This window comes from Pinus tabuliformis, chromosome 3_2, assembly GCF_031772625.1.
Source record: "Pinus tabuliformis cultivar Carrire ecotype Pingquan chromosome 3_2, CPIR1, whole genome shotgun sequence".
NCBI classification, from domain to species: Eukaryota; Viridiplantae; Streptophyta; class Pinopsida; order Pinales; family Pinaceae; genus Pinus; species Pinus tabuliformis.
Genome location: NC_142302.1, coordinates 490,367,041 through 490,388,860, shown reverse-complemented (window position 1 = coordinate 490,388,860; position 21,820 = coordinate 490,367,041). Strand labels below are relative to the sequence as shown.

Sequence of the window (21,820 nt, the reverse complement as noted above, 5' to 3'; positions counted from 1 at the left end):
TGTTTTCACTGATTTCTTGCTGATTGCTTGCTGGTCATTGTACTTGCTGTAGACCACTTCTCCTTGACATTATTCCGCCTCAGTTGTGTGATGAAACTGTGAATGTTCTTTCAGTATTTCTTGTTTCAGTTCCAGTTTCCCATTGTGAAAAGCGAACCAGTATAGCTGTGACCTCTTAGATCCTGAACTGTAAAAGTGTCTTTGTGATCTTAAGAGCTAGTTTTATTACTATTCATGGCTGTTTGAGTTTGTTTGTTTTTCATCTTATGGTTTGAATTCATATATTTTTAGTGTCGAAACAAGTACCTGTAAGGTGTCTTTTCATTTTAGACAAAACTTGTTTGTTTACGCTTCAAATTGAATTCGAAAATTATACAACAGTTTCCTTTTGTCTACATCAACATTAAGGGAAAAGAAAAGAAATACATGCATCTTGCATTTGCATTTTGATGAGTTTGCGTGATTGATCTAGGAGAAAGTGCATTAGTTTGTGCTTTGTACTCTGTGTGGAAAGATAATGTTTTTTTCTCCCCTCAGTAGTTAGGATTTTCAAAGCTAAAAAGATTTTAAAGCTTGCTTATCATTTTAGCTGCATTTAGGAATTTGTACCTGTACATCTCGTGGTGATCCTGAAAGACAAACTGTTAAGCAAGATCAACATTAAAATAAACTCAATTTACATAACAACGCTTTGTAACATAACGCAAACATCTAGAGGTCTAGGTAGAGACGTGTTCCGACGTCGTTAAACATAGTGACTGTCGATCTCTACGAAGGTGGGTGATTCCTCCTGAGAGTCGGTGGCACTAACACGGACTTGTGCTCCCGCGTACCGTCGCGTATATTGGGAGACCCCTATAGGCTTTTATCCTTTATCCTTAGGAAACCGTGTCGGCCGCCCTACTGATCGCGATGCAGTGAACACAGCATTCACGAAGATCGACCACCCGTACCGTAAAACGTATTCTGTGGTTTCGCGAAAGGTTTGGCACACCCTCTGCCTAGATCTCCAGAGCAGTTTCTTTTGGCCTTTTTCAAACTCTATAACTGAAAAAGTCCAACCGAGCATTTGTCACTTTGGGCTCGTTAATACATCGAAGGCGACTAGAGTCATCTTTAGCTTTTTCTCGACTCTTAAAACATGAAAAAGCAAGTTGTGTCTAAAGCGTCGTTATAAAATTTATTTTAAGCGGAATAATCATCACCCTTCCCTCGTTGATCTTCGAAGTTAGTCCACCACAAGTGGAAGTTCCTGTAAAATCGCTAAGAAATCTTTTGGATAGACTAGATATGTCTGAACAACCATCGACATCTAGGACTGTGTCGTCCGACACAGCAGCAGCAGAGGCTACTACTGCTACTCCAACGATGTTCGCTGGTATACCATCTGTCCCGGCAAGTTGTCAACAACAAGCCGGAGTCCCATCAGGGACAATGACATGGTTAGTTCCTATTTCTTCGTCCGGATTATCATCTGGTATTTCTTATGTTGAAACTCGCCAAATTGATCCATTTGGAGGTCAACATAGGCAATCGATCCCTTTGAGTTCTGGATTGATGCCATATGGGGGGCAGTATGCCTTTTCATTACCTCCTTCGGGAGGATGCCCATCCGTGAGTTCACAACAAAGTTCAGGTCAAACTGGAATTACATCCAACAGTTGGGTACCAATACTGCCTCAACAACCAGGAGTTGTATATTCTATGCAACCAGTCCACCCTGTGTCGAATGTTGCCACTATACCTGGTATGGCGAATGTGTCGCAAGTACAAGCGCCACCTGTTGTAATACAACAACCTCTTGGCTCAGCGACTCAATCAGAATCTCAGGGTAGTGCCTCCTTATCTGGAGCGACTCAGGCTCAAACAAGTACTGTGACTACTCATCCTGGTCAATCATCCAGTATTGGTCAACAGCAAATGGTCCAACAACCAGAGCTGTTTCAAACTCAACAACCGCCATTCCAGCAATCATATCAAGGACCTGAGCAACAAGTCTTTGTAAGTAATGGGCAACTATACTATAATGGTTATGCCGATCAACCTTGTCTAAGTTGTCAGCATAATGCTGGTCTGCAAAGACCCATTGCTCAGGCGATACCATCTTATCCTGGATATGCTTCGCCTAACCTGAACCAACAGTTGCCCTTTGTAGCAACTCTAGAACTACCAGATCTAAACTGGCTGACGAATGATCCAATTGCTTATGCCCCTTGGTGGCCAGTGATTCCACATAAACTTCCGTCAGATATTCCTAAATTTAATGGAAATCCGGGTGAAGACCCATCGAATCACGTGATGACATTCCATCTGTGGTGTTCGTCGAATACCTTGAATGATGATTCGATAAGGCTTCGCCTCTTCCAGAGGACATTGACAGGTCCAGCGGCTAAATGGTACATTGAATTGCCAAGAGCCTCTTTCGACAATTTCAGCTCCTTAGCCACGACTTTCTTAACCCATTTTCAATTACCGATAAGGTATGAAACAGGGACAGAACTCCTTACCAACTTCAAACAGACAACGGCCACTCACATATCTGATCATATACATGAGTGGCGACGTCGTCGTAGAATGGTGAAAACTTACGTTCCCGATCAGCTGTTAGCTGAATGGTTTATAAAGTCGTTACTTCCAGCTATAACGGAAGATGTGGCCAAGGGAGGAGTCGTAACAGAGGAGCAAGTCATTGCTCGTGCTCAATATTTAGACTTAGTATATACTCAGTCGGGCACGCTCTACGACAAAATACCTGACGCCCCTAGACCTGAATTTTCAATTCCTCCCCCTCCTGGATCGAATACTAACTCTCACGCCAGTAATGGCGTGACTGGCAAACGCAAAAATTCTAGTCAAAATGCAAATGAGCGACTTCTTGCCTCAGAAGTAAATGCCATGTCGACCGACAAGGGCAAACAACTGAAGCAACCAGGGGGCAAGAAGATAAAGAAAAGGAAAGGGAGACCCCCGACAGGGTGTCATATATGCGATGAGGATCATTGGACGAAAGATTGTCCACATATAGCTGAAGTTAAGAAACTCTTCAAGAGTTCAAAAAACCCAGCAGTATTGACTGATCCGTTTCCTAATCCAGGTCAAAATATGGTTGCTAATCAAAATGCTTCCGGATCCCAAGTGCTTATGTTGTCTACCTCGAAGCAACAGAATAATGCTTTGACAAGGAGTAAAGATTACAGGAATCCAAAGCTGTCGAACAACAAGGTTAATGAACGACCTAGTAGTTCAACAACAACTGTGAACGAAGTTGTGCCACCCATCGTTCCTGAGCCAATGATAAAGCTGCCAAAGGGAGTAGTACACAAATCGACATTTAATCCTCGTGCCAAAGTAACACAGGATTATAATATAATAGAGGACCTGGCTCAATCGTCGTCCGCTATGTCGACACTTGAGGTACCATAAAATCACCCCTCCCAAGAGCAAGCTTTATTATCAGCAATAGGTGGGATTGGCCCAATGGATTCCAATCTTGTGGCCTTTGATCATAAAGGATATGACCCGCAATTACCAGCTCAACTAGCTTTCCTTATTCAAGTGAAATCCCTCAACAAAACTGTTCATCGAACAATTATTGATGAGGGGGCATCTACATGTCTTATGTCGATGAGTTGCTGGAAAGAATTAGGCTCACCACCCTTGTCGGAATCGTCAACAACGTTAAAAGCATTTGATGGACGATCATACACTCCATACGGTATTTTAAGTAACTTGCAAGTTGAACTGGGGGGCAAAACAGTAGGAATTGATGTTGAAGTAATTGATGGAAACCTCGATTACAACATCCTACTAGGGAGGCCCTGGATCTATGCCATGGCCGCGGTTGTGTCGACCTATTTCAGGAGGATTGCATTTCCCTCACAAGAAGGAATTACAATCGTCGACCAACAAACTTTTCTACCCAACAGTTCACAAGTTACAGGAAGCATTCCGATGATCCATGCAAGGAATCATTTTTTCCAAGATATCGGAGTAGGTTTCCTAAAAGACCCTGCCTTAATGGGTACTTTCGCCCTACCGCCTCCGAGTAATCTGGCGGAAGTGGCCACTGTGGAAACCTACAACATGAAATCTAATCCAATCTTCTGGTTGGATTCGGAAGATTCCTAGATATTTTGTCGGCGCCGAGGATAGTTCCTATCTCAGGTCAACCTCGTTAAAAAAAAAAAAATGAAACAAGGAGTCATGAGGATAGTTCTCGTACTATGTCAACCTCATTAAAAAATGAAACAGATCCCCTTTTCAAAATTCAAAGGTAAACCTTCATTCCAATCACCAAGTTGAATGCAATGAAGCTTGGGGGGCACCCTCCTTTGACATGCGTTATTATGATGCTGGGGTCATGCAAGATCCGAGCAGTTTTAGCACATAGTTCATGCTCGTTAAAAAATAAACATAAGTTATGAGCAATCTTCCCCTAGAGTTCAAGCTCATCCAGAAAAAATGAACCGGTAAATAACCTTTTGAGATCGTCAGCCATAAGAACCTTGATCGTGTTTTCATCCATCACCTCCACCGTTCATTTGGCCGATCATTCACTTCCATTTGTGTGTTTACCTCTTTTGAGAAACAGCTGCGAAGAGTGATTCCACCTAGCCATCCTCGTAACACTGCCGTGATTGGAAAATTCCAACCTGTACCTGGAATCTGTAGCTATCCCTGTTTATCACTCGTTCCTCAAAAGACGAGTCTTCTTTCAGCTCTTTTCACTGACTCGTAAAATATGAAAAGTTTGCCGAGTTTTGGCCTTCCAGCTCGTTAAATAACCGGAACGCTATCCCTCCTCTAAATTTTAATCTTTTTTGGACTTGAGGGATTATTGCACAAAAGGATCGAGCGCTTGTCTTGTTCGGCTCGTTAAAAGTACCGAACAGCCATCCCTTCTGTATTGTTTTATACTTTTTCGGACTTAAGGGATTTGCTGACGAAAAAGGAATTATGGAGTTAACTTTCTGTACCTTTTTAGACTCTCTAAAAATGAAAAGGACCGAGTTTTCCTTGTCGTTAGACTCGTTAAAATGATTAAATAGCGACAAACTTGTCTTTAGACGAGAACGAGTTTCCCTATCGCTAGGCTCGTTAAATCATAGCGATAGGCTTGCCCGAAGGGCAGGTTATAGAACAAGCATATGTTATCCTCCTCAAGCTTGACAAAAATAAAGAGGTACTGGTCAAAAATGACTGGGGAAAAATTGGGAGAACATCAAAGTTTAAAGGTAGCAAGTCACTCTTGGACATGACACTTTTCCTCCGTACCTTATCGGGTTGGGTTGTTTCATTCACCGGTCTCATCACCATGGTCCTCGCCACACCATCCACATTTGGGGTAATGCTACCGATCCATCGCATCAGTGTCGTTATATGTTCAAGAGGGGTCATTCTGGAAGTGTCAACCGTGTCCCATCCACTACCATACATTATCCTTCATCCATTCATGATCGCCACCCTGAATCATATTTCACAGTTTGTTTTCACCTCCACTAAAGTCATTAGCTTCGTTCCGTGTCATTGATGTGGGATTCATTAAGGCCCCCCTTTGACGGATCGCTTCTTGTCGACTTCAGCTCATTATCCAAGAAGTTGATCTAGGAACAACCCCATCAGTACTTTGAAGCTTGCATTCCTCAATGGCAAGTTTCTCACTTCCGGCGACAGGTATACATCAATGACCTTCGACCAGAAGATTTTGCGTGGCGTTCGACGCCAAGTCCTTTTTCACGCCACGTGAATTGTACTGCAGTACCTTGAGGGTCATCGTCATTATTGGTGATTCCTCTCGCGCTTGTTAACGGTTTTCATTATTGACCGGTAATCAAGCGATGTCTTTCCATGTTCGACTTCAGCGCAATTCTCACATGGATCGACTTGTACTTAGAGTGAAGATCGAACGAGTTTGAAGACCCCGGATCTAGTTTCATCCATCCGGGCTGCGATATATATTCAGGAAATATAAAAACATTTGCCATGTACATCATTGCAGCAGATGATCATCCTATTCAAAGGATGATAGTTTCAGCAGAAAATTATCAGTCTATCTTCAGACGATCGTCTGTCATATGTACCAAAATGTATTTATAGAAAGCTGAGCATGGGAATGCCCGCCTCAGCTAGATCATGAGAATAATGATGAATGAAAAATAATGTATTGTATTGTATTGTATTACAGGGCACTCTCCTCAGCACTGGAACGAACTTCGGATCCTCTAGCTAAAGCATTTCACCCGATAAACGGCCTCATACTTTAGGGGGCAACTGTTATAGACATTTTTGTGCCTCGCGTCAAGGAGCATGGAATGTCAATAATTACAGGGATCCTCAGTCCCTAAATATGTTGTTCTTACCCCTAAAAGAACAAGGTCATCAAACAACAGCACTTCCAATCAGTTCTCCACCTGAAAACACTTCAAAACAGGCTTATTTTGGATCATGTCAGCTGCTTAACTGAGCATCTGCGCTGTATTGCAACTGTCCCACTCTGTACCTGCGCTGGAAGTCAAAAACAATGAAGGCTACCTGCGCTGGGCGAGATTGGCCAAGTGGCACAGTCATCCTGCAAGGTGTCAATTGCCCAGGAAGCTTCCAAAATGACACTTGGTTCATGAGATTCGCCCTGTGATGAGTAAGAGGTACTTGATCACCATGTGTAAGCAAGGATCTCCAAGTGGACACACGAACTGAAGATTAACTGAAGATGGAGAGGACACTAGTCAGCTATATGCCAGCCTCCAGCTGACTCATCCTTTCCTCTTCCCTCCTATATATAGAGCTCTTCTATGAGGTCTAGGGAGGCTGGAATTTTGTATAAGCAAGGAGGTGCTGTTGGTATACTGCCAGGATTATTGGGTGATTGTTTTACTAGAGGTGAAGAGGAGAGTTCTTGCTGCCGAGGAGGTGCTGCTGGATTGGGGCCAACATCATTGGTTGTAACTTCCTCTGGAACCCTGTTACTTTCTATCAATAAAGTTTGCATGTTCTTCTATATACTTGTTTTACATAGATGCTTTTGTGTTTACATGTATATTTGATGCAACCTAATCCATGCTTCAATTATGATTGCTTGTATCTCGTAGTTTGCTCCCTTTTGTTGTGCAGATTCTGTGTGTAGCTGGATCGGCTTGGAGAGTAAAGAGCTGGGAACGGGATACAAAGCGAGAAGGACAAGGATCGACTAAGCGCAAGACACCAGGTTGGTTGATCCTCTTTCTATTCTCTCTGTGCTTTCATAAAGATGAACATGAAAACTTTGTCATTCAGTTGTTGCTAAAGTCTGTCACCTTTAGAAAGGGTTAGTGTCATCCGCATCGGATACTTTTCCCCACAACAAACTGGCGACTCCGCTGGGGAGCCTAGTATCTTGTTGTTGTTTGTAGTATTTTGCTATTCATTTCTTGAAGAAAAGAGTACCAAATCGAAAAGCTTTTGACTATATCAAAAGCGAAGTAGAGGGACTGCTACTCTTGCTCATTTGCTGAGCAAATTCAAGATTTGAAGAGCTTATCTACAAAAGACTCTTTACTCTTTGTGATAGATCTTCATCCTCTTGATCATACCTTAGCCTGTACTTGACCTATAGCTTTTTATTTCATCAAAAACAGTGCATTTTTGAGCTTTTTATGACCCGGAAACCCTTGTAAACGCAACTCTCGTGTCTCAGTGCAGGCTGTCCAAAGGCAGTCTGCATTTCAGCGCAGGTACTCCCTTCGGGAACTGCGCTGAAAGTCAAATTGACAGACCAGAGCCTGCGCTGATCCAGTTAGGCTATGTCCTCCTGAGGTTTCCCATTGTGTCTGAGCCCTGTTTTCACTGATTTCTTGCTGATTGCTTGCTGGTCATTGTACTTGCTGTAGACCACTTCTCCTTGACATTATTCCGCCTCAGTTGTGTGATGAAACTGTGAATGTTCTTTCAGTATTTCTTGTTTCAGTTCCAGTTTCCCATTGTGAAAAGCGAACCAGTATAGCTGTGACCTCTTAGATCCTGAACTGTAAAAGTGTCTTTGTGATCTTAAGAGCTAGTTTTATTACTATTCATGGCTGTTTGAGTTTGTTTGTTTTTCATCTTATGGTTTGAATTCATATATTTTTAGTGTCGAAACAAGTACCTGTAAGGTGTCTTTTCATTTTAGACAAAACTTGTTTGTTTACGCTTCAAATTGAATTCGAAAATTATACAACAGTTTCCTTTTGTCTACATCAACATTAAGGGAAAAGAAAAGAAATACATGCATCTTGCATTTGCATTTTGATGAGTTTGCGTGATTGATCTAGGAGAAAGTGCATTAGTTTGTGCTTTGTACTCTGTGTGGAAAGATAATGTTTTTTTCTCCCCTCAGTAGTTAGGATTTTCAAAGCTAAAAAGATTTTAAAGCTTGCTTATCATTTTAGCTGCATTTAGGAATTTGTACCTGTACATCTCGTGGTGATCCTGAAAGACAAACTGTTAAGCAAGATCAACATTAAAATAAACTCAATTTACATAACAACGCTTTGTAACATAACGCAAACATCTAGAGGTCTAGGTAGAGACGTGTTCCGACGTCGTTAAACATAGTGACTGTCGATCTCTACGAAGGTGGGTGATTCCTCCTGAGAGTCGGTGGCACTAACACGGACTTGTGCTCCCGCGTACCGTCGCGTATATTGGGAGACCCCTATAGGCTTTTATCCTTTATCCTTAGGAAACCGTGTCGGCCGCCCTACTGATCGCGATGCAGTGAACACAGCATTCACGAAGATCGACCACCCGTACCGTAAAACGTATTCTGTGGTTTCGCGAAAGGTTTGGCACACCCTCTGCCTAGATCTCCAGAGCAGTTTCTTTTGGCCTTTTTCAAACTCTATAACTGAAAAAGTCCAACCGAGCATTTGTCACTTTGGGCTCGTTAATACATCGAAGGCGACTAGAGTCATCTTTAGCTTTTTCTCGACTCTTAAAACATGAAAAAGCAAGTTGTGTCTAAAGCGTCGTTATAAAATTTATTTTAAGCGGAATAATCATCACCCTTCCCTCGTTGATCTTCGAAGTTAGTCCACCACAAGTGGAAGTTCCTGTAAAATCGCTAAGAAATCTTTTGGATAGACTAGATATGTCTGAACAACCATCGACATCTAGGACTGTGTCGTCCGACACAGCAGCAGCAGAGGCTACTACTGCTACTCCAACGATGTTCGCTGGTATACCATCTGTCCCGGCAAGTTGTCAACAACAAGCCGGAGTCCCATCAGGGACAATGACATGGTTAGTTCCTATTTCTTCGTCCGGATTATCATCTGGTATTTCTTATGTTGAAACTCGCCAAATTGATCCATTTGGAGGTCAACATAGGCAATCGATCCCTTTGAGTTCTGGATTGATGCCATATGGGGGGCAGTATGCCTTTTCATTACCTCCTTCGGGAGGATGCCCATCCGTGAGTTCACAACAAAGTTCAGGTCAAACTGGAATTACATCCAACAGTTGGGTACCAATACTGCCTCAACAACCAGGAGTTGTATATTCTATGCAACCAGTCCACCCTGTGTCGAATGTTGCCACTATACCTGGTATGGCGAATGTGTCGCAAGTACAAGCGCCACCTGTTGTAATACAACAACCTCTTGGCTCAGCGACTCAATCAGAATCTCAGGGTAGTGCCTCCTTATCTGGAGCGACTCAGGCTCAAACAAGTACTGTGACTACTCATCCTGGTCAATCATCCAGTATTGGTCAACAGCAAATGGTCCAACAACCAGAGCTGTTTCAAACTCAACAACCGCCATTCCAGCAATCATATCAAGGACCTGAGCAACAAGTCTTTGTAAGTAATGGGCAACTATACTATAATGGTTATGCCGATCAACCTTGTCTAAGTTGTCAGCATAATGCTGGTCTGCAAAGACCCATTGCTCAGGCGATACCATCTTATCCTGGATATGCTTCGCCTAACCTGAACCAACAGTTGCCCTTTGTAGCAACTCTAGAACTACCAGATCTAAACTGGCTGACGAATGATCCAATTGCTTATGCCCCTTGGTGGCCAGTGATTCCACATAAACTTCCGTCAGATATTCCTAAATTTAATGGAAATCCGGGTGAAGACCCATCGAATCACGTGATGACATTCCATCTGTGGTGTTCGTCGAATACCTTGAATGATGATTCGATAAGGCTTCGCCTCTTCCAGAGGACATTGACAGGTCCAGCGGCTAAATGGTACATTGAATTGCCAAGAGCCTCTTTCGACAATTTCAGCTCCTTAGCCACGACTTTCTTAACCCATTTTCAATTACCGATAAGGTATGAAACAGGGACAGAACTCCTTACCAACTTCAAACAGACAACGGCCACTCACATATCTGATCATATACATGAGTGGCGACGTCGTCGTAGAATGGTGAAAACTTACGTTCCCGATCAGCTGTTAGCTGAATGGTTTATAAAGTCGTTACTTCCAGCTATAACGGAAGATGTGGCCAAGGGAGGAGTCGTAACAGAGGAGCAAGTCATTGCTCGTGCTCAATATTTAGACTTAGTATATACTCAGTCGGGCACGCTCTACGACAAAATACCTGACGCCCCTAGACCTGAATTTTCAATTCCTCCCCCTCCTGGATCGAATACTAACTCTCACGCCAGTAATGGCGTGACTGGCAAACGCAAAAATTCTAGTCAAAATGCAAATGAGCGACTTCTTGCCTCAGAAGTAAATGCCATGTCGACCGACAAGGGCAAACAACTGAAGCAACCAGGGGGCAAGAAGATAAAGAAAAGGAAAGGGAGACCCCCGACAGGGTGTCATATATGCGATGAGGATCATTGGACGAAAGATTGTCCACATATAGCTGAAGTTAAGAAACTCTTCAAGAGTTCAAAAAACCCAGCAGTATTGACTGATCCGTTTCCTAATCCAGGTCAAAATATGGTTGCTAATCAAAATGCTTCCGGATCCCAAGTGCTTATGTTGTCTACCTCGAAGCAACAGAATAATGCTTTGACAAGGAGTAAAGATTACAGGAATCCAAAGCTGTCGAACAACAAGGTTAATGAACGACCTAGTAGTTCAACAACAACTGTGAACGAAGTTGTGCCACCCATCGTTCCTGAGCCAATGATAAAGCTGCCAAAGGGAGTAGTACACAAATCGACATTTAATCCTCGTGCCAAAGTAACACAGGATTATAATATAATAGAGGACCTGGCTCAATCGTCGTCCGCTATGTCGACACTTGAGGTACCATAAAATCACCCCTCCCAAGAGCAAGCTTTATTATCAGCAATAGGTGGGATTGGCCCAATGGATTCCAATCTTGTGGCCTTTGATCATAAAGGATATGACCCGCAATTACCAGCTCAACTAGCTTTCCTTATTCAAGTGAAATCCCTCAACAAAACTGTTCATCGAACAATTATTGATGAGGGGGCATCTACATGTCTTATGTCGATGAGTTGCTGGAAAGAATTAGGCTCACCACCCTTGTCGGAATCGTCAACAACGTTAAAAGCATTTGATGGACGATCATACACTCCATACGGTATTTTAAGTAACTTGCAAGTTGAACTGGGGGGCAAAACAGTAGGAATTGATGTTGAAGTAATTGATGGAAACCTCGATTACAACATCCTACTAGGGAGGCCCTGGATCTATGCCATGGCCGCGGTTGTGTCGACCTATTTCAGGAGGATTGCATTTCCCTCACAAGAAGGAATTACAATCGTCGACCAACAAACTTTTCTACCCAACAGTTCACAAGTTACAGGAAGCATTCCGATGATCCATGCAAGGAATCATTTTTTCCAAGATATCGGAGTAGGTTTCCTAAAAGACCCTGCCTTAATGGGTACTTTCGCCCTACCGCCTCCGAGTAATCTGGCGGAAGTGGCCACTGTGGAAACCTACAACATGAAATCTAATCCAATCTTCTGGTTGGATTCGGAAGATTCCTAGATATTTTGTCGGCGCCGAGGATAGTTCCTATCTCAGGTCAACCTCGTTAAAAAAAAAAAAATGAAACAAGGAGTCATGAGGATAGTTCTCGTACTATGTCAACCTCATTAAAAAATGAAACAGATCCCCTTTTCAAAATTCAAAGGTAAACCTTCATTCCAATCACCAAGTTGAATGCAATGAAGCTTGGGGGGCACCCTCCTTTGACATGCGTTATTATGATGCTGGGGTCATGCAAGATCCGAGCAGTTTTAGCACATAGTTCATGCTCGTTAAAAAATAAACATAAGTTATGAGCAATCTTCCCCTAGAGTTCAAGCTCATCCAGAAAAAATGAACCGGTAAATAACCTTTTGAGATCGTCAGCCATAAGAACCTTGATCGTGTTTTCATCCATCACCTCCACCGTTCATTTGGCCGATCATTCACTTCCATTTGTGTGTTTACCTCTTTTGAGAAACAGCTGCGAAGAGTGATTCCACCTAGCCATCCTCGTAACACTGCCGTGATTGGAAAATTCCAACCTGTACCTGGAATCTGTAGCTATCCCTGTTTATCACTCGTTCCTCAAAAGACGAGTCTTCTTTCAGCTCTTTTCACTGACTCGTAAAATATGAAAAGTTTGCCGAGTTTTGGCCTTCCAGCTCGTTAAATAACCGGAACGCTATCCCTCCTCTAAATTTTAATCTTTTTTGGACTTGAGGGATTATTGCACAAAAGGATCGAGCGCTTGTCTTGTTCGGCTCGTTAAAAGTACCGAACAGCCATCCCTTCTGTATTGTTTTATACTTTTTCGGACTTAAGGGATTTGCTGACGAAAAAGGAATTATGGAGTTAACTTTCTGTACCTTTTTAGACTCTCTAAAAATGAAAAGGACCGAGTTTTCCTTGTCGTTAGACTCGTTAAAATGATTAAATAGCGACAAACTTGTCTTTAGACGAGAACGAGTTTCCCTATCGCTAGGCTCGTTAAATCATAGCGATAGGCTTGCCCGAAGGGCAGGTTATAGAACAAGCATATGTTATCCTCCTCAAGCTTGACAAAAATAAAGAGGTACTGGTCAAAAATGACTGGGGAAAAATTGGGAGAACATCAAAGTTTAAAGGTAGCAAGTCACTCTTGGACATGACACTTTTCCTCCGTACCTTATCGGGTTGGGTTGTTTCATTCACCGGTCTCATCACCATGGTCCTCGCCACACCATCCACATTTGGGGTAATGCTACCGATCCATCGCATCAGTGTCGTTATATGTTCAAGAGGGGTCATTCTGGAAGTGTCAACCGTGTCCCATCCACTACCATACATTATCCTTCATCCATTCATGATCGCCACCCTGAATCATATTTCACAGTTTGTTTTCACCTCCACTAAAGTCATTAGCTTCGTTCCGTGTCATTGATGTGGGATTCATTAAGGCCCCCCTTTGACGGATCGCTTCTTGTCGACTTCAGCTCATTATCCAAGAAGTTGATCTAGGAACAACCCCATCAGTACTTTGAAGCTTGCATTCCTCAATGGCAAGTTTCTCACTTCCGGCGACAGGTATACATCAATGACCTTCGACCAGAAGATTTTGCGTGGCGTTCGACGCCAAGTCCTTTTTCACGCCACGTGAATTGTACTGCAGTACCTTGAGGGTCATCGTCATTATTGGTGATTCCTCTCGCGCTTGTTAACGGTTTTCATTATTGACCGGTAATCAAGCGATGTCTTTCCATGTTCGACTTCAGCGCAATTCTCACATGGATCGACTTGTACTTAGAGTGAAGATCGAACGAGTTTGAAGACCCCGGATCTAGTTTCATCCATCCGGGCTGCGATATATATTCAGGAAATATAAAAACATTTGCCATGTACATCATTGCAGCAGATGATCATCCTATTCAAAGGATGATAGTTTCAGCAGAAAATTATCAGTCTATCTTCAGACGATCGTCTGTCATATGTACCAAAATGTATTTATAGAAAGCTGAGCATGGGAATGCCCGCCTCAGCTAGATCATGAGAATAATGATGAATGAAAAATAATGTATTGTATTGTATTGTATTACAGGGCACTCTCCTCAGCACTGGAACGAACTTCGGATCCTCTAGCTAAAGCATTTCACCCGATAAACGGCCTCATACTTTAGGGGGCAACTGTTATAGACATTTTTGTGCCTCGCGTCAAGGAGCATGGAATGTCAATAATTACAGGGATCCTCAGTCCCTAAATATGTTGTTCTTACCCCTAAAAGAACAAGGTCATCAAACAACAGCACTTCCAATCAGTTCTCCACCTGAAAACACTTCAAAACAGGCTTATTTTGGATCATGTCAGCTGCTTAACTGAGCATCTGCGCTGTATTGCAACTGTCCCACTCTGTACCTGCGCTGGAAGTCAAAAACAATGAAGGCTACCTGCGCTGGGCGAGATTGGCCAAGTGGCACAGTCATCCTGCAAGGTGTCAATTGCCCAGGAAGCTTCCAAAATGACACTTGGTTCATGAGATTCGCCCTGTGATGAGTAAGAGGTACTTGATCACCATGTGTAAGCAAGGATCTCCAAGTGGACACACGAACTGAAGATTAACTGAAGATGGAGAGGACACTAGTCAGCTATATGCCAGCCTCCAGCTGACTCATCCTTTCCTCTTCCCTCCTATATATAGAGCTCTTCTATGAGGTCTAGGGAGGCTGGAATTTTGTATAAGCAAGGAGGTGCTGTTGGTATACTGCCAGGATTATTGGGTGATTGTTTTACTAGAGGTGAAGAGGAGAGTTCTTGCTGCCGAGGAGGTGCTGCTGGATTGGGGCCAACATCATTGGTTGTAACTTCCTCTGGAACCCTGTTACTTTCTATCAATAAAGTTTGCATGTTCTTCTATATACTTGTTTTACATAGATGCTTTTGTGTTTACATGTATATTTGATGCAACCTAATCCATGCTTCAATTATGATTGCTTGTATCTCGTAGTTTGCTCCCTTTTGTTGTGCAGATTCTGTGTGTAGCTGGATCGGCTTGGAGAGTAAAGAGCTGGGAACGGGATACAAAGCGAGAAGGACAAGGATCGACTAAGCGCAAGACACCAGGTTGGTTGATCCTCTTTCTATTCTCTCTGTGCTTTCATAAAGATGAACATGAAAACTTTGTCATTCAGTTGTTGCTAAAGTCTGTCACCTTTAGAAAGGGTTAGTGTCATCCGCATCGGATACTTTTCCCCACAACAATTATTTATGTGTAATGTGAGCAACCTAAAGAATTGTGGGACGAGAAATCTAAGGATATGCATGTGGCAAATTGGTTTGCTATCTTATAGACAAAACATGATATATTTTAGAGGGCTAACCTCACACTTAGATGATTGGTTAGTTTGACTTCAATTTCTCTTTTCGATGAAGAATCTATAAGGAAAGGATTGATGGATTTTACCCTTGAGGGCTTTTCCCTAGCCTCTAACCTAATTAATAGTGTTTCTTTTCCTTTTGTGCATTGTGCTTGTATAATTGATGACCTAATTGATTGAAGTAAGTGCTAAATTAAAAACTTATATAGTAGTCACATGTACTTATAATGATCAGAAATACATGCTTTCAATTGAATTTACAACAACCCCTATTACATAATTAAGGAAAAGTATAATTAAAAGGGTATTGCAATGTAAATTATCATTTATTGTTGAATTTGTATGGTTTTGAATGAATTTAAGAAATTAATCCTAACTAGGGCCACTAATGAAGGTCATGAATAAAGTTGAGTAACCCATGTAGGTTCATGTAAATACACTCCATTGTTGGCATATATGTGCACCCTCGAATTCAAAAAAACCACATGGGTATTTTTAGTGACACCCCCGAGACAGTTTTCCACCTATTAGACCAAAATTAGAATCAACAACAAGTGCCTAGTTGGAATCCCATGTAAGCGATCAACCATAAGCAAGATATGGTGTGATAAAGGGTTTGCATATCCAAATTTTTGGATGAGAACACAACCACACCCATTTCGAGTTTGGATTCTAGTCATTATAAAACCCTAAATATATACAGGGGTCATTATACCACCTACATTTTGTTTAGTTTAGGCCTTTAATCTCAATATTATTGCTATGCATTTCATGATATATTAAAATGGAGCCTAACCTCTGAGTCCTATTAAAAACGAGATTGAACATTATTTTAATGTTGTAAACATGATCACATTGTTCATATTTTTATCAATTTAATTTGTGGATTGTAATAATAAGACTGTTGTTGTTTGATTTCATGTGGTGTACCAAGTCTAGAGTGACTTGAATATTCTTTCTTAGGGAAATGTTGCCAGTTGGAAAGAGCCCACCAACCTAATACATTGCCTCTTTACATCTTTGTGATTTTATGTTGACTCGTGTGATAACTAGGATTTGTAAGTGATAATCGCATTTGGTCCGAGTTTGTTATAGATCTATGTTTTTTGTATTTGATATATGAGTTTTTTATTGTGTTATTTCTTTGGTGTATAGATCATGTGCAGATCAACCCTATGTTGATTATACTAAGCCTATAACTCATAAGTATGAGCATAACATTATATATATTTCTCTCATATATAAATCCATTATGGTAATGATATTGTTGGATATATTGATATTCTCTGTAGATACGAACTTGGTTAATATCTAAAAAGATACACTCAATACATTAGTCTTTGATTTATGCATTTGGGCTTATTTTGTCTTATATAGCCACACATATGTGCTCTAAATCTTTCTTTATTGGTATAGTATTCGTAGTAGTATGCATGGTGTGATGGCTCTTGTTCTTTGAATACCTATTTGACTGTATTTTGTTCCATATTTCTTTTGATCTTTGCAAGGGTAAGAAAAATCACCAAGGTCATATTGAAGCATTGAATCATTTCATTACTATGGAAGCCCATCCATTTTCATGAGTGAGAAAGGCTATAGTCAATAAGGAAAGGGTCATGCATCAAATACCTAATAATCACCATAGTTAGTTTCCTTTTTATCTAATAGGTTAATAAAGTTACCCACTGATGTAGTGTCACTTTACATGTATGATTTATGTTTGAAGATAAGTGATCAGTGAATGAGTTGTGATATGTAAGAACTTCGTGTATCCTTTTTTGTCAAATTTTGCTAAGTGTAGAGGCAAGATCTATTGAAGGGAAGACCTAAAGATTTTGGATACTTGGTTATTCTTACATAGCCAAGCGTCCCTAGGTCTATTATCTAGATAGAAAACCTCTAATACATGATAGAATCCTCATTGTAGTAATTAGATAGTAGAACCATTATTTTCCATACCTATGCACATATAGTGTAGTTCCCCTAAGATTACACTCCTCGATTGACATAATTATGCTCTGAATTTATCATCATTAAATTCACCCAACAACCTAGTTAAAACTTTTTGTACTGTGTGAGACATGTAAAAAAAAACCAAGGAAAGGCTAGAAAAATACTAGAAGCACAAACATGTCGAGGGTGGTTACGTGAAACTAAAAGCACAAATTGAAAGTACTAAATAATTAAGAAATATCGTTCCTATAACCATCCAACTTGTATTTAATTGCATCTAGAAATAAATCTGTGATCTTATGCAATGAAAAGGGCTCACTTCAAAACTACGACCACTAAAGAAAGCTTGAGGCTTAGTTTCAAGTTTGACTTTGAAGCCATGGTTGAATGTCAACAAAGCATGAGGAAAACAAAATCCTCCCATTTGAATGACATGGCAAATAAAATCAGTGGGATTTAACTATTAGTTACTTGTGTCTATTTGTTTTAAGCTAGAGAAAAACAACACTAATGAGGCTAGTAGTGAAACATACCCCAATGATGGTGGAGTGCAACCCAATGGTGGTGGTATGAAACCTAGCCATGATGGTATTATTCCTATAAAATAAAAAGTATGGATTATCAATATTAATATTTATATACATATGGTGTACTTATAAATTTGTTTGTTTCAATGACTTGGCATGAGGATGAGGATGTTGAGAAAGAAAATGAACACATGGTAGCCAAAGCAATGTTCTTGACTAGCTGACCTAGTAAAGAACATTGTAGTGATATTTTTATTAATAAAGTACTTCTATGAATAATAACTAACCATATTGATTTAACCCTTTTTGTTATTGTAATAGATGCTCCTTTGGATTAGACTATGTCTCATGAAAAGTACATGAATGTACAACACTTCAAAGCATGCATATTCAATTGACATTAGGATATGGAAGACAATTAAAGAGAATCAAGAAATAGATTAAGCAATCATGAAATTCACACAAACTAAGACACTGAAAAGAAAAAAAAAAGGAGTAAAAATTGTATGATGAGACATATGTATAATGGAAATATATTTTGACAATAAAATATATTAACATAAACCATTTATTGCTATACTATTGTTTTTCCACCTTTCTATGCAAGCACCTTATATGTTTATTATTATCATGTAACTTGTGAAAATTGTTAAGGTAGGAATCCATGAAAACAATTGGCCCTTCAATCCATTTTTTTCATCAGTATTAGGAAGATCTTCTAATATTATTGGGAAAGAGTTCCACCTATCCCACCATTGACATCTTGTGTTGGAAAAAAGACTTGGAAAATTCTCCATTGTAAACATATGCAAACATGGTAGAGCGAGACTTAGGAAAGGGAATACATGTCATCATAATATTGGATTTGGATTGTGCCAAGCTCAAACTAAGCCTAGTAAGTTGTGTGAAAGGTGGTGTAAACATTGAATGATTGGGTTTTTTACATTAAATACAAGGCAACAAGATTTTTGAAGTGCATGATAGGTAGGATAAAGAGGTGTTACAGGTTTGTAGGAATTCTAGAATCTTGTAACTCAAGTTATATCAAACAAATAATCAACTTCTTGCTATACAAATTAAAAATGTTTTTGAGGTTAGATCCTTAGTGTAAACTTCCTATCCTTACTACATGATTGACTAAAATAAAGAATCAAATTAGTATAATAAATCATCACAACATGAAGCCTATCATCTTTAAATTCTTGAAATGTAAATAATTACAAATGAGCAATGACATCCTCAATTTATTTATAAATCATGTTAATAGATATTAAATCAAGAAAAAATAAATAAACTTGTCTTACACACAATTCTTTAAATGTCATCAATTGAGAAATGTCAAATTGCACATACAATGTTTGAAATGTGTTATATATGGATATAGATTATCTCATTGAAAATATAAAGATTATATAAAAATAAAGAGATGTGCTATGTATTGATAAAAATCATGTCAGGTCCTCACAAAATCTCCATTTGATTAAAATCTCTAATGAATATTAATTGTCTCTCTCAAGAGAAGCTATATATACAACTAACGTTGAAGTTCAAATCATTCACATCTTAAATCTAGAAATAAGATTGAGCTTTTCCAAGTCAAGCAAGTATTCTTCATGAGTAATATGTAATGCAACCCTGAGATTAGACAACAAAGACTTTTTTCAGAGGTTAATGTTTTTATAACCAGAAAGACTTGTCACACAGGGCGATATGCATTCACTTCTAATTCGTGAAATGGTTCCCCGTTTCCTGCAAAAGAAAATCAAGTAACATTAGTTATTACACTGTAGAAATATTTAAATTATTATACATACAATATTGAAAATAACACACTATCAAAAATATAATGCTTTCGAAATTTTAATAATATATATCATAAAAAAATATTGGAAAAAAACATAATATTCAAAACATAATTAATTTTTCACTGTATTAAAAAATCAAACATTCAAACAACCTAATGTAACATCAAACAATTAGTTTGAATAACAATTCAAAGTAAGAAATAAAAAACAAGCCAAAACACTAACTCTATATATGAACATGGAATTCCAAATTTCACTGTTTGCTTTGAAGAGTTACTCTTTTACATTTTCTACAATTTGAAAAAAGATATTATGGGATACCATTCCAATTTTTTTATTTATGTAGATCTCACAATGAATATTGCAATTTACTAAGATTATTCTTTAAAATTATTCACAAAATTTAATTGCTATCTAAAATTTTAGTATTTAAACCTAAACTCTCGCATATTTTAATAAAAACATTTTTTGATAGTTGGTAATTATGTTTGTCAACCGTTAAGCTTGCTATTCATACTTCATATTTACTATAAATACTAAAATTTCAACTTTTAAGGTTTAAAATTTTCATAGTTCAAATTCAATATAAACAAACTAAGGTTGCAAGTTTTACACTGAAAAATTCACTATAGACACACAACAGAAGTGAATAAAGAAAGAGGCGCTTACTTGTGAGGGCGAGGGCGTTGGCGATGACCATGCCGATGGCTGATGCCATTTTCCATTGTCCCAATCCTGCCTTACACGCATGTTGGATTGGTGGAATACATTCTCTGATTTGGTATCTGGAAATACAACATGGTATTGCTGGGCAGGTAGAACCTGCGTCACAATACCTCTCCACCAGGCGTCATTTTCATTTGCTTCCACCAGATCGCCAACCGCCCAATTTCTTAAGTTGGTAGGTGGAGGGCATGGCCTTAATAGATAGTACTCTGTTTTCTCCACCAGAGGCCCATCCCCATCTTCATTCCTGTATTTCTCAAAAAGTACATTGCAGTGGTCCCTCTCGCAGGACACTATGATGCCCTCAAACCACGCACCTTCATAACCTTGCTGCAAGCTGCACGTCTCTACTTTCATGCGAGCCTTGAATTTCTTCTTTGCAGCACCAAAACCACCCTGCAAAACCAGTTCCCAATCAACAAAGAACATAACAACTGTTAAGCTTACAATTCGAACTTCATATTTAATATAAATGCTAAAACTACAAGTTTCAGAGTTTAAGATTTTCATACTTCAAATTCAATATAAACACAGAAGTGAATAAAGAAAAAGAAAGAAGCTTACTTGTGAGCGGGACGGCGTTGGCGATAAGCATGCCCATGGAAGATGCCATTTTCCATTCTCCCAATCCTGCCTTACACGCATATTGGATTGGTGGAATATATTCTCTGAAGCCGTATCTGGAAATACTACACGGTATTGCTGGGCAGGTGAAACCTGCGTCACAATACCTCTCCACCAGGCGTCATTTTCTTTTGCTTCCACCAGATCGCCAACCGCCCAATTTCTTAAGGTGGTCGGAGGAGGGCGTGGCCTTAATAGATGGTACTCTGTTTCCTCTACCAGAGGCCCATTCCCATCTTCGAAGAGTACATTGCAGTGGTCCCTCTCGCAGGACAATATGATGCCCTCAAACCACGCACCTTCGTAACCTCGCTGGAAGCTGCACGCTTCTACTTGCAAACCAACCTCGAATTTCATCTTTGCAGCCCAAAACCACCCTGTAAATATCAGCGAAAACAGAAGAAATGGGTATCAATATCAAGCTCCAATGACAACACCCAAGTCAATCCCGACACCTAAAATCTCTGTATGAAATAATCTCAACGATCCCATTCAAGGAGAGTTGCACTGCAGCATAGGAATTCTTCTCTACAGAAAATATGGACGCAGAGATACCTCAATCCGACCGTCCGCTGTGTTCCTCTCCTGTCCTGTTATTTCCGATTTCAAAGCGTCGAGCAAATGCAAAGCATCGAGCAAATGTGTTGCACCACAAGTTATATATTTGGTTTCAGCGGCCCCTATATGCAGCCGGCCATGCAAAAGCCGACCTATCGGGGTTGACTATTAACTTTAATGAGCAAACCTTCATACGTGTGAGGAACGCCCACGCCGTGGTTTCGGCTGATGTGGGGATCGAGTAAAATGCTTTTTTACAAATTTCGAGAAGGGTGATTCAACGAAATAACGGGTAAATTTACCGGTATAAATGATTCTTAAGATACTTTTAATGTTGAACGAGAGTGGTTTTACAT

General features: G+C 40.0%; 1 protein-coding gene across 1 annotated transcript; it reads right to left on the bottom strand.

The window, feature by feature from the left end:
* Positions 1 to 19,473: 19,473 nt before the first annotated feature.
* On the bottom strand, positions 19,474 to 21,263 carry LOC149181425 (protein AGENET DOMAIN (AGD)-CONTAINING P1-like). Its single transcript, XM_089414210.1, has 3 exons — positions 20,847 to 21,263; positions 20,226 to 20,678; positions 19,474 to 19,500 (listed from the first exon to the last, which is right to left on the bottom strand). Exons 1-3 carry the CDS (start codon positions 21,261 to 21,263, stop codon positions 19,474 to 19,476), a joined length of 897 nt encoding a protein of 298 aa, XP_089270336.1.
* Between the last annotated feature and the right edge of the window lie 557 nt (positions 21,264 to 21,820).